Consider the following 13,597-nt stretch of genomic DNA (forward strand, 5'->3'; position numbering starts at 1 on the left):
TGCCATCAAAAATCTGTTTGATTAAGCTTCTCAAGGCAAGAAGTGTGCCTATCTTGCTGACTCTTAGATCCCCAGCACCTAACAAAAAGTGCCCTTGCTTAGATATTGGATGAGCAACGTGAAGGAGATTGGGGGTTCCCAAATGCCAAACCAGGTCGAAGGTGAAATAGAAAATTACTCAGTTTTTAGTTAGAATTCTGAGATCATCTTCCCATTTCTTTTTGCATTGTTTATATTTACATTTTTGCAATAAGTTTACATCAAAATGATAAGGATGGTGAATTGTTTCTTAAAATGTCTTTAGTTGGCCAAATAAAACCTAGAAATGCCATTAAAAATTTTTTTTTACTGTTTATTTCTGAGACAGAGAGAAAGAGCATGAGTGGGGGCAGGGGCAGAGAGAGAGGGAGACACAGAATCCAAAGCAGGCTCCAGGCTCTGAGCTGTCAGCACAGAGTCTAACGTGGGGCTCGAACTCACACACCGTGAGATCATGACCTGAGCTGAAGTCGGTCGCTGAACCAACTGAGCCACCCAGGCGCCCCAAGAAATGCCATTTTTAAGACATCCCCTGTGATAGCTGAATCTACAACAAACCTCCCAATTATGAAGAAAGCAGAAAGGTGTAAGGAGACAAGTTCTAAAGAGACCAGAGCCTTGTGTTTTTGTTTTTTGTTTTTTGGGGTTTTTTTTTTTGTTTTTTTAATTGTTCTTCTATATTGGGTAGCAGTACAGTGTCTAAGAGCCAGGGACTTAACCATGAAACCAAATCAGACACATGTAATATCTGATTGTTGAGTCTGTGGGCATCTCGGATTCCTATCTGAGTATGTCTCCTCCCAGTTCTGGGTGGCCATTTATCCATTCATCCAACAAATATTTGCTGAGCACCCATAAACACTGTTCCAGGTATTTGGGGTAAATTGGTACAAACAAAACAAAGCTCCCTAACCCTGTGGAGCTTGAATTTTGGGGGAAAACAATGTCCACAAGATGGAGACTAGTCATCCACAACACCTGGATTCCACAATCAGGTTATATTTATTTATTTGAATGGTGCTTCTTGGCATCTTTGGGTCTTTCTCTGCCTTTCTTACCATGAAAGTCCCTTAAGGGTGCAGGAGGATGAGTGTCCCTCCAATCTGCAAACTGCAGTTGAAAAGAAAGGCCCAGATAGGCCCACAGAGACTACCTCCATGTGCTTCATAACCAAAGACATTTCTAGATTTGAGGGCAAAAAAGCTTTCACAGTATCCTCTTCCCTAGCAACAGCCCTAAATGCAATGAAGGAGAGCTCTTTTCCATCCAAATTTCAGTGGGGCCAATTTACAGCAAAATGTTGAGTAAATCCTTGAGATCCACTAAGCTCTATATTGTATTAGGAAAACAAGAGCCACTCAGTGTATTTCAGGTGAGAAGGATTTAAAAAGGAATCAGGGTTAAGTTTAACAATAAACATTGGAAGGACTGGGAAAACAAAGATCAGAGAAGCTCCTGCAGAAGGTAGAGAAAGCCAACACAGATCTCAGCCACAAGATCCAAAGTTAAGAGCTTGCCTCGAAGCTACTGCAGTTCTAAGGAAGACTGCCTGAAATCTCCATCTTCCCACACAGCTGGCTGCAACTGCCTCCAGAGAATAATGGCTTCCTCCTTTACCTTCCTAGGCCCCTGTGAGTGCCTGCCTTTCATGAGCGAGCCTTAGGCAAAGGGATCCTGGGAAATGTAGTTCCTGGTGTCTCCGCAACCAAGACAAGACCTTAGAAGGGGGGTGGTATTGATGCCGGTTGCCAGCAGATAATTCAGTTTATGTAGCTCCTCTAATTCTCCATGACTTCCTCCTGGAGATCTCACTCTCTCCCAATATAGAATTGCTGTGCTCACACATCCCAGACACCAGCCTGTGAACTTCAACAGGCCACCTCCGCACTCCTTTATGTTCTCAGGGGCATGGCTGCAGGGTACATGTCCGGGGCGTATCTGGTCCTATTTCACCCTTGTGTCTTGTTACAGTGCCTTTGCTCGGACTTTCTGTTTGCAGGCCTTTTAAACCCTATGGTTAAAACTTTTGATAAGCAATTAGATAGTAAAATGACACTGTAGACATTAAATGGCCTGCATAACTGAGGCATATCTGATGCTTTTAGAAGACCCAGAGTAGTTTGAGTGCTCAAGTGGGAAGGGCTTAACCTGGGCAATATTTGCCATACTCATTCCTCTCTGGGCACTGGCCTAGCTATTGTCATTTCCAGAGCAGAGTGTCCTGAACCACCTCCTTCCATCAAGGCAGGATATCTCTGCGAGCTAGAATTCATAACACAGGCCAAAGGGCAGGGAACCCCTAGGATTTCACATATTTCTCACATGACCTTTTCCTTCTTGACTTCAAGCATTTCTTCTGTGGGGACAGGAAATGCAACAGCGTTGTTCAGCGATTCCAGGAGTGGAGGGGTGTGGTGGGGTGGCAGTGCCGGAGTTCAGAGGAGTTGAGTCCCACTAAGGTTTGTGTTCCCTCCAAGCCTCAGGGTTTTCATTTATCAATGGGGATGATAGGTCCCTGTCCCGGAGCTAATGTGAGGATTAAATAACATGGGCATTCAGCGTTTGGTTCACTGCCTGGTGTAAAGCAAACTTTACTACCATTTTGTAGGTCTTTTGCGTCTGCCTTTGAAAAGGATGAGGCTTGGCTGAGCATTTCTCCCTAAGGAATTAAGAAGTGTTAGAGATTCCCCTTCCCAAAAAGTGCCTGTAGCTGCCTGGTTTTGAGTCAGATGGGCTCACCTTTGTTTCTAGAAGGGTGAGGAAGAACAGGAAGAGAAAGGCTGAGAGAGCCTGTGGGCTGGCGGGCCCCCATCTGGAGAGAGGCTGGCCTTTTTACTCCTGTGCGAGTTTCTGAAGCTAGGCTTGAATTTGTTGCACCTGGACTCTGACTTGGCATGGAAACCAGATGGAACACGAGTCTGTGCTCATTCCTTCCATGTCCTCAAAGGGAGAGCCTTTTCCACATGTGTTTTCTTTTTGTTGTTGTTCACTTTTTTATTGAGATTTAACATAATACAGTAAAGTACACAAATCTTAAGTGCATGGCTCAATTAATTTTTATGAATTAGTAGATTTGTGAAACCACCACCTGGGTCAAAATAAAAACCATTTCTAGCATACCAAAAGGCTCCCCTGGGTCCTTTCCCAGCCACCCACCTCCCTCCCCCTGAGGTAAGTACTATTCCAGCTTCTGTCACCATCCGTTAGTCTTGCCCGTTCTTGAACTTTGTATAAGCAGAACCTGTGCCTGGAAGGGTTCTTCGGTTCCACTTTTGTGTCTGTGAAATTCATCCATGTTGTCACATGTGTTGGTAGTTCACTCTTCTTTATTGCTGTTTTCCATTAAATGAATAGATCACGATTTATTAATCCATCCTATTGCCAAAATACAGTTTGGGGCTATTAGGAATAAAGCTGCTATGAATATTCTTATAATCTCTTTTAGTGGACATTTCTGCCTGGTACGTGTGTACCTACAGGTGGAATTGCCGAGTCACAGGGCAAATGTTTGGCTTTGGTAGATTGTTTTCCAAAGTAGCAGTGCCCATGGTAGTTCCACGTCTCTCAGTTTTTGAACATATCACAGAGGAGCTTCTCCATTGGAGTATTCCCTATGGTCTTGCGGAAAAAGAGGAGCTCAACCCGTTCAGAAGTGATAAACCTCAAGGATGGGAGGAGCAGGAGCAATTTCCCAAACCTGAACGGGAGAGAGAACAACATCAGTTTTATTGGCAGCTTCTGAGCACGAGTCATGGGGGCGGTGGCATAAGAAAAGGTGCGTGAATATTGTTTATTGTGTGTAAAGATTGGAAAGTGAGGAGTTATTTACATTAATACTTTTACATTAATATTTACATTAATCACATATATGATTATTATGATAGCTGTGGTCAATACTATAGATATTTGAGTAAGAATATAAATTCCCCTGTGTAAGCCCGTTAGGACGATAGAGTAGCCATTAGTGAAAGTGTTCTGAAGTTGAAGCATCATTTTTGTGGTGAGATACTCCTCCAGAAGCAAAACAACTGCAGTTTTCAGTAAGAACCATTTGCCAGGGCGAGGGTCCCCAGTGCAAAGAAGGAAGGTGGATGGCGAAGCTCCACAAGACAGACAGGAGGGATCAGCAGGGTTCAGTGCCCAACATCAAGGAGGCCGCTCCAAAGTGGGGCAGCTCCACCCTCAACTCCCACCATGGAGGTCTGTGGGAGGCCTTCCCTCATGGGCCAGGTATCCGTGGGACTTGTTCTGCCCACCCAACCCGAGGGCTTCCTTTCTCTTGCGGACGCCAAGTGGGTGGCACCCCGCAGTCCTGCCCCTCTCCCTTGCTCCTTCCCTTCTTGTTCATCTGAGTTGGGGAGTTTCAGGAAGAAGTAACTAGAAAGTCAAGTCGAGAAACTGTTTTTCAAACTGCAGGAATTCATCCCCTAGTGGATCTGAAATTAAATTCAGTGGGTCACCACAAGCCTTAAAAAAAAAAAGAGAGAGAAACGGAAGAGAAACGGAGTAAATTACTGTCTGCAAAGTAAGTGCAGGTACTTTTCGGTGGGACTTTGTTTCAGTGTCTGTGTGGGGACTGGGTTGTGATGGGAACTGTATTTCTTCCTGCCTATTGCAGTTTCTAAAAACTGAAATACACGGACTTAGAGAACCGAAAACCTCTCTTTCACTTCTGTCTGTAGTTGATATTGAACTGCTAAGAGGTGACGTAGGAAATCTTAATCAGAATTGGAAATCTGACACCAACCCAATATGCCCGGACATCTCTGGGAGCTGATCCCAGTAGAAAGTCTGGGAGGGCTACTGGATGTGTTGAGTGTCTGGGATGACTGTGCTTAGGACACTCTGTCGCACCTTAGGAACAGCTGTTTCTCCCCATGCTCACAGGCAGCAGAAATCTTTCTGGACAACACCATATATATTCCTTGTATACTTTGACTCCTTTAAAGGGAAATTACCTCCTGACATCATTTCTCAGATCAGAGGTGATTTGAAGATGTTCATGTTCACCTAACTTCTTCAGAGACAGCTGCTGGGCACCCCAAAAGAATGCAGATAATAAGGTCTAAAATAGCCAGTAGATGCCTGGAGGTCAAGTGGCCCAATCTATGCCGAGGCTCCACTGCATCTACTGGTGTTGGATGAACCTGGCCCCTGCCCCCACGCTCCCCCAGCCACACTCTCAGCCTGGAGCTCCTGCCCCCAAACCCAGCCAGGGCCGGGCCATCATCCGTGCACGTGGCTTAGCCCAGTGCATCCTGACAAGATGTTACCCTGCAGCTCCAACAGACCTGGTCATGTTCCCTAAAAGCTATCTCTGCCCGACTTCCCCTTTTATTTCTTGACTCCCTCTTCTGCCCGATAGCACCTCTTCTCTGGCTCCAAGTCCGACCCATTCTGATTCCTAGAGGCTCCTGCCACTGTCCTCTCCCTTCCACTCCCTATGGCCACTTCTGGAGAGCAGGACACCAGGGACTCCCCTGGATGAGGTCAGCGTGCACCGCCCTCCCCGATCATATTCTCTGTACTCACTCCGGCTCTGTGCACAACACCCTTCTGCTCAAACACATACGGTGGCTCCGTCTGCCCGCCAAATCACATATGGCCTTTGGCTGGCATTCAAGTCCTGCACAGGCTGGCCCCAGAGCACTGTTCTGGCCTAATCTCCCACCTCCTCACTTGGCAGCAACCTGGTACACCTTCTGAACTGGGCTCCTGTCCTAGATACCTACATAGATACATACATAGAGATACAGGTATCTGAACTTCAATATCTGACTAGGGTGCTTCTCGTCTTCAGTGTTCTCACTGGGCGGGGGGGTGGGCATCCTTGGAAGGCAGCAACTTTGTCTTATGCTCATTTTGGTCCCTACTCCTGGGGCCTGGCACACAGTGGATGTTGGATTCGGGCCGGATGAACTCAGACCTTTGGGCCATCTGATCAGTGCAGCCCAGAGATGATGTCAAAGCGGTGGGGGGAGGGTGAAGAGGAGAAGGGACAGGTGGGCAGGGAGGCACGTGCTCAGGTCACCTCACAGGCTGGCTGGGGTGGTGCGCCTTGCTGTGCTGGCTCAACATCACCTGGGACTGGTCCTGCAAGGCCTCCACGTGCTCAGGATCCTTCAGGCCTCGAGTTTCTGGAGAGAAACAAACATCGGCAGTGAGCTCCTCTCTCAGCCTGCCCTCCGGTCCCTCCGCCCCCACAGTCAACCAGGGCCCTTAGGAGGGATGAGCCGGGCCCGTGCCTCTCTCCTCCTGCCCCCCAGGGAAGAAGCCTCCGCCCACCTGGGGCTATGTGGGGCCGTGGAAGCAGAGCGAGAGGCAGAAGGAAATCACTGGCATTGTCGTTCTTTGACCCCAACCGCCTTTCTTTAAGGCCTGGGCAAAGACTGGGCTACCTGGTTTGAAGAGGACCAGGGCCTTCATGCAGGCGAACTCCGTGGGGTCCACCGCCAGCGCTCGGAAGCGCGAGATGGTTTCTTGCAGCACGCGGCTCTCCGCGCTGGCCAGTGCCAAGCGGCCCTGGGAGCTGCCGGCAGCGGAGGCCTCAGGTGCGGCCAGCAGCGGGCAGCTGTCCAGAGGCAGGGACCACTGTATGGCTCCGAGGAGGAAGAGTTCACTCCATGCCTCTTCCAGCAGGATCACCTGTGCTCAAGAAGGAGCGAGTGTGATGACTGAGAAACGACCTGTCCGGCTCAGACTGCAACCTCCGCCACCTTCTCTGGGGCCCTAGGAAAGGAAGGGCTGGTCCCGGATGCCCAGACCTCCTCCTGACCTCTGCCCGACACTGGCCAGGGGCCCAGAGTTCTAGGATTTGGTATGATCTGGCCCAGCTGCGTAGGCTCCAAGACACTATAGCCTCCACCCAGAGGCTCAGCTGGAACATTTGGGAAGTTCCGAGAGCCGAGGGAAGTTGGGCCGCCTCGGGGGCACACCCCACGAGCATCCCAAGTTGAGTGCGTTCAGCAGGCTCTGCCTGACTTCTGAGCCGCTCCTTGCAAACCGCTGGCCAAGGACTCAGACCCTCAGAGTGTCTCTCTTCCTGGGTTTATCGTGACGCCTCCGCTTGCCCTTGAGACGCTCAGAGGGAAGTCCTACAGGTGAAGAGGTTAGGCAGAAACTGGAGCTCTGAGGTCAGAGGCACTCGTGCTCCCGGGGAGCCCAGAGTCACCCGCTCGCGCCGCTGATGGGAGGGCAGACTGCCCTGTCACACAGAGGGACTGTAGGACCTGAGGGTGTGTCTAGGGGGAGAGAGGACCCAGGGGGCCATAGGCATTGCCTTCAAATCCCTGGTCTCTGCGTCACCTCCTAGTTGCACGTCCCACCACCATCTCTGCCCAGAGATGTGAACGCCCCCAACGGTCACGTCCCTGAGACGCGTATCCCTGACCAACACGGACTCAGAGACATGTGCCCCCACACCGTCACCACCATCCCCAGGTTTCAGGCCCCCCGCCCCCAACCATCGCCTGCACGACGGTGTATGTGCCCCCAACCCGGCTGACCCAAGTGCATCCCCTGACACGTGTACCTGATCCCGGAAGGGCAGGTTGGAGAACACGGGCAGGTTCTTGGCCCACTTGACAGCCATAAAGAGAAGGCGAGCCGATGTCTCATGGATGCTGTCCAGGCCACACGGGGATGAGGAGGAGTATGGGGATGAGGGAAACTCGGGATCATTGCTGGTGACATCAATATTCTCATCGGCTGTTGGAGGAGGAGGCTGCTCTGTGGCAGGGGCAGGGGGCGCTCAGGGCCACAGGGGTGAGGCTAAAGCCTGCTGCGGCAGCACCCAGCAGCCAGCACCCAGCGTCCCCCCACTTACCGTCCTCTGGCTCCAGCTTAGCACACGTTTCGGCCGTTATAAGGCTGGCCATGAAGTGGTGGTGACCTGGAGGTGTGAGGGCCCCGGGCCCCAGGGCTCTGGCTGCAGAAACAGGCGTGGGGCCCCGTGGACTGGGCCCTGCCGGGGCCAGGGGGGGCCCCAGGGGCTCCAGCCGGCGCTCCGGATCTAACTCCATGCTGGCCAGCCGGACCTGGGCTGTGCTTCGCGGCTGGCGTTCATTCTGCACAGCTGGGGAGGCAGGAAGGGTCAGGACCCCCCATCAGTCCTGTGCCCCCGTCTCTGCTGTCATATAGCTCTCCGGGCCGGCTCCCCGACTCACCGTCCTGGTTCATGCCCTCCTGCAAGCACTTCTTCAGCCGGCAGGCCTGGCACTGGTTCCGGTGGGCCTTGTCCACCGGGCACATTCCTGCCCCCACCTGGCACCTGCAGGAGGAGGCGAGCCCCAGGGTGTCAGTGCCCCACCCAGGCCCTGGACTGTGGCTTTGGGACACGTTTGCCCCAGTCCCTTCTTCCTTGGACGTCCTCCACCCCTCCCCGGGGTCCCCCCTCCCAGGGCTCACCCCGGTGGGGGTCCTGCCCCGCCCCCCTCACCGGTAGATGAGCCTCCGCCTCACGCTCCTCTTGAAGAAGCCACTGCAGCCGTTGCAGGCATAGATGCCATAGTGCTTCCCGCTGCTGCTGTCACCACACACGCGACACTGGAGCGAGGGGCCCACGCCTGAGGGGCAGGGGCAGGGCTGGGTCACACCCCTCCCTCCCACCTTCTCTGTGAGCCCTCCCCCCCTCCTTCCCGTTCCGGTCCCCACCCACATTTAAACACACTGGCACTCTCTCCTCCTTTACCTACACCCCCCCACCCCCCCAGCCAGCTTCTGCTCTCCCACCACCTCCTCCTCGGGGGGGCAAGTTGGCTCCAAGAGCACGCTCTCTGCCTCCACTGCCCTGGCTCCCATCCCTTCTCTGCAGGTGACTTCAGGCTCTGGCATCCCACAGAAACGTTCCTGACCACATCCCTGGGAGCTCGGCTGCCACACCCCAAGGCTGCTTCTCTCTCTTTTCCTATCAGTTCAGCTGTCCCATCCTGACTCTGCTGACCGCCCCCCCCCCCCAACCCCCCCCCCCCCCCGTTTCTAGGATTCTGGGTTTGCTGGCCTGTCCCCTCACTCTTGCCCACGGACCTTGGGGCTCTTTTTCATGGTCTCTGCAAATCTCAGGTCCTCAACACTCCACTCCCCCAAAGGCCCAGATGCTGCCTCCAGGAAAGCCATACCTGCTGGCTCCTCTCCCAGGCCCCATGTGCCTGGAGACTCCTTCCGGGAAGCAGCTGCAGTGGCTGGCACAGCTGCAGCCATGTTGGCGCTCATCCGCAGGCAGTGGGCCTGGTGCTAGCAGGGCCCCCGCTTCCTGCCTGAGGGAGGCCTCCTGAGGGGGTGCAGCCGTGCTCCCCCTCTTTCCACCTCTGTCCCTCTCTTGGTGCCCCCGTCCCTCTTCTATTTCGACTTCTCTGTCTCCCTGGCCCTGGTGGTCTCCCTCTGTCTTTGTCTCCCTCCCGAGTCTTTCTTCTCTGTTCTGTCTGTCGGTCTGAACTCAGGAGCTGCCCCAACTTCCCCTCACAGCAGCGGCTCTGGATCTAGGAGATTTCTCCCAGGGCAGCACTGGACGTGGCTTATGATCCTCTTAATCTTTACTGTCTCCGCAGGGGATCAACCAGCCACACCTGCAGCGTCACCAAGGTGCCCGCTGAGCCGGTCGATCTTGCTGCCCCCACACCAGCCCCCAGGCTGCCCAGGGTCCCCTGGTCCCTTCCCCTCTGTGCCCTCAACCTGCTCACCGTTCAATGCCAAATCTTGAAGGGAGGTGTGGACTCCAGGTCCCCTAGGACTTTCAACCTTTTGGAGCTGTTTGGCATGTGTCTGGGAGCAAGTGTGTGTCTGGGAGGTGTGTGTGCGTCTGTGTGTCTGTGTGCCTCCATGTGTGTGGTGCTCACTGTGGCTCCAGCTTTCCACCCTCATGGTTCCCACCCAAGCCCTCGATAAGGGTCTCGGGTCCCCTAGAAGGGGGCTCTCCACACGTCCAGCACAGAGGTGGCTCCCGTCACGCATGGGAATGGCTCTAATGTAGGGTCTGAGGCTGGCCTAGAGGCAGGGAGGCCTGAGGCCCAAGGTGGAGAGTCTCCTTCAGGTCTGTGAGGAGCAGAAGAGGAGCCGTAAACATTTTCCTCACCCTCCCGGGGAGCAGGGCCTGCAGGATGGGGGGTGTGAGGACACAGCTCCTGAGCCTGGCAATGGCGTCTCGGGTGGCCTCTCCTCCTTTCCGACTTGGCCTCACGGTCCTAGGCGGGCTGGCCTCCCTGCTGTCCCCAGATTCAGGCTTCCCAGCTCGAGCCCAGTGTGGTTCTGAGGTGAGGAGATGGAAGGAGGGGTCTGCGCCTCTGTGAACCAAGCCTGGGGTTCAGAAGGAGCGTGGAGAGAGCCCAGACAGAGCCATATGTAACCCCTGCTCCCGCACAGGCCAGCCATACGTCCCTGAGCGAGTGATCTAGGCTTTCTGAGCTTCAGATTCCTCGTCTGTGAAAACAGGTGACAAAACTACCTGTCTTGCAGTGTAGTGGGGAAACCAAGAGAATTCCCAATGTGTTTCAGTGCCTGGTACTCAATAAGAGCATAATAAATGATGGGGGCTGTTATTATGATGATTTCTCTGAGGAGATCACAGAGCAATCCCCAGGAAATAGCCTTTCCTGTCCCCTGTCCCCACGTCCATTCTTGCCTCCTTCCTGGGATAGAGCAGAGAGCCCTGCATTGGTCTGGAGGGGACCACCCATCCTCAGCAGACCTGCTCGCCTCTGGGGCTTAGAGCCCAAGGGGAAGGGGGACAGTGAGAAGTTTCTGGAAGGATCATGGAGTGAAGGGGATGGGGGCGGGGGGGGTGCGGGGCCCTTATGTATGTGGGGTTAACCCTCACTGTGACAGAGAAGCACTACTGGGGATTTGGGAAGTCAGCTCCAGGGGCTTTGCAGGGTAATCCGCTTTCCCAGGCCTCAGAAGATCGAGGCCACCAGGCCGAGGCCCCACACCTGACCTCCTCTGCCTCTGTGCTCACCTGCACCCCTTCCTGGCAGGCAGCCCTCAGGGCCCTCTACTGCACAGTCCGCAGCTCCACCTAACCTCCAAAGCCACGGGCATCTCCCTTGAACTTGATTGACCGGTCTCTCCTTTGGAAAGCTTGTCTCTCTCACTCCGGAGCATGTCTTTACCATCGCCCTCCGCACCCTGAATGGTCATCACTCAGGGCACCCCAAAGCACGCCCCAGCCGACCTTTTCACCCTGTCCTTGGGTGATGATCTCACATGCCTGTGCAGCTTCCACGACCCCGTCACACCTGCCTGGATCTGGGCCGGAGCTTCCACCCACAGACCCACTCAGAGTTCAGGTGTGGAGACTGACTCCACACGCCCCAACGGGCTCATACCCGGCTCGTCCACAGAGACGGTCACTGAAGGCCCTGGATTGAGGGCCTGCCCTGATCAGGCATGCGCAGGGAGGAAAGCACCCTAGGCTGAGCTGAGGACCTTTGACCCTGGAGGTCGGGGCCAAGGAAGAGCCCCTGGGAAAATCAGGACAGCGTGGGGCGTGGGGGCCAGGGAAGGGGAGGATTCGAGGGTGGAGCCAACCATCCACCAGGCCAAGTGTCCTGTGATGTTTTTGCACCGTTGCTAGTGAGAAGGAGACAGCGAGCAAGAAGAGTGCTTGCACAAATGCTTGCAATATCCTATCCAACACTCACAGCAACCTTCAACCCAGAGGTGAGGAAACTGAGTCTCAGAGAGGTTAAGCAAACTGCTTCAGGCCACACAGCTGCAGAATGGCAGAGGAGCCTGGGGAAGGAGACAGGGCTCTCAAACCGATGTCAGGTCCCCACCATGCTTTCCACCATGGTGCTCTCCAAGGAGACCGGGCGTCTCTTTGGCTTTAGCTGGCGCTCACGATGAGCGCTCTTCCCAGGAGAGGGAGAGCGGACCACCCTGGGCGGGAGAGAGAAACTCCAGGGCCGGATCTTGTCCTCACCAACACTGATGAGCAATAATGACCAACCGCAGGTTATCTTTCTCTCCTCAGTCGGTCGATGGAAGATTCCAGGGATGGGGTTTGGAGCCTCAGGTCAGCCGGGCATGTGAATGACAAGGTGCTTAAAGGACACTGGCTCATTTTTAACTTGTCTTTGCTTTCCTCGTATTCCGTAGCGGGTATGTATTACTTAGAATGGAAAAAATAAATCCATCAGAATAAAAGATACTAGCAATGTTTGACGTGCCTGTTCTTAACACTGTGTTGACACCTCACGTTATTTTGGTTTCGGGCTGGCTCCTCCGTCACCCTGGCCCTCCTTTCTTCGGGTTCTTTAGCGGGTCGGCCCCAGCCGGAGCCAGGACTGTGCTGGGGGAAGGGTGGGGGGAGGATGACAGCCCAGCGGGGCTGGGGGCAGGGGCTCTCTCCCGATTTGTGACCACCAGCTGCTGGGGCGGACGCCAAAGGATTACCCGGCCCAAAGCCTTGAATCTGCTGACGAAGCTGCCAGAGGCCACCTTATCACTAATACAATTATTCCCCCAGGGAACAGGTCAGCAACTTCCTTCTGACTCCCTGGAGGTCTGGGGCAGGTGGGGAGGGGGTGAATGGTAAAGGCTGCGGAACTGACTTTTTCCAGGTAAAACCCCCTGCCCCAGCCTGTCTAGGGCCTGCCATACCCTGTGTCACTGAGAGATGACCCAGATGTAGTCAGGAGGACGAGTGGCTTTTGGGATGAGGTCTGGTTGGCTGGGCTGAACACCACGGTTCCAGGAGCCACGGGCTTCTGGTTTGGGGCAAGCTGCGCTCATGGCATTTGGTCCTGGGACCATGTTTCCCGGGAGTTTTCAAAAATTCTCTTTATTCCCCCACCCATGCGTCTTCATGACCTCAGAGAAGGGATAGCTAGTGATGTGTTCACAGGCTCAGGAACTCAGGACGCCAGTTCCACTTCCAGGAAACTATCCCTTGGAAAATTTCACAAAGATTTAATTGTGGGGCTGTTCCCTGCGGCAACTGTCGTAAAACACCCCTCTGGAGACAACTGGCCGAATACAGTCTGCTCCATCCCGACAGCGGAATGCTGAGCAGCCTTTGCAGATGGTCACATTTCTGTATTCATTTACACGGAAACATGCCCAGTGTTTCAACTTGAAAGCCAGCTACAAAACAGCATGCACAGTTTGATTTCATGTGTTTCGGGGGAATTTCTGGCCAAAGATCATGAGACTCCTTTCTCGTTGTTAGGACCTAAATTCGTCAATAGTTTCTTTTTCTAGAGCAGTGAGCGGAAGATTCAGGACTTGGGAGAGGCAGACACCAGCAGGAACGTTTCTCAACAAAGCCTCTTTCTTTTCTTTTCCAGATAACATTTAGAAATGATCAGATAGTTCTCCCAGCCTTTGGCTTGTGAAGTGGTTCTCCCAGAATCATTTTAGAGGTCCGAGCAGAAGTGGAGAGGCTCCCTCTTCCGTCCCAGGGGAGCAGACAAAAGGCGGTCTGTCCAGGACGCGTCTGATCTGCAGCTCCAGCTAGGGTTGACCCCTTCCTCTGTCCCTGATGACCGGTAGTGAAGGATGCCTGTTTAACTTCTCCCCCCCCACCCCCGCCGGCTGCTGTGAGAGGTGGGCTTCTCCCGTCTCT

General features: G+C 53.7%; 1 protein-coding gene across 3 annotated transcripts; it reads right to left on the reverse strand.

The window, feature by feature from the left end:
* Positions 1 to 3,007: 3,007 nt before the first annotated feature.
* NR2E3 (nuclear receptor subfamily 2 group E member 3) lies at positions 3,008 to 9,498 on the reverse strand. Of its 3 annotated transcripts, none has more exons than XM_060621000.3 (8): positions 9,156 to 9,498; positions 8,477 to 8,603; positions 8,205 to 8,308; positions 7,865 to 8,113; positions 7,571 to 7,746; positions 6,438 to 6,684; positions 6,071 to 6,176; positions 3,008 to 3,736 (listed from the first exon to the last, which is right to left on the reverse strand). In XM_060621000.3, exons 1-8 carry the CDS (start codon positions 9,247 to 9,249, stop codon positions 3,604 to 3,606), a joined length of 1,236 nt encoding a protein of 411 aa, XP_060476983.2. In that variant the 5' UTR covers positions 9,250 to 9,498; the 3' UTR covers positions 3,008 to 3,603. The 3 variants fall into 3 exon arrangements, with proteins under 3 accessions (XP_060476983.2, XP_060476982.2, XP_060476980.2); XM_060620999.3 differs by having other exon boundaries at positions 7,571 to 7,767; positions 9,156 to 9,346; XM_060620997.3 differs by having other exon boundaries at positions 7,571 to 7,788; positions 9,156 to 9,346.
* Positions 9,499 to 13,597: the final 4,099 nt, after the last annotated feature.

The sequence above is a fragment of the Panthera onca genome, chromosome B3 (genome assembly GCF_046562875.1).
Source record: "Panthera onca isolate mPanOnc1 chromosome B3, mPanOnc1 haplotype 2, whole genome shotgun sequence".
In the NCBI taxonomy this organism is placed as follows: domain Eukaryota; kingdom Metazoa; phylum Chordata; class Mammalia; order Carnivora; family Felidae; genus Panthera; species Panthera onca.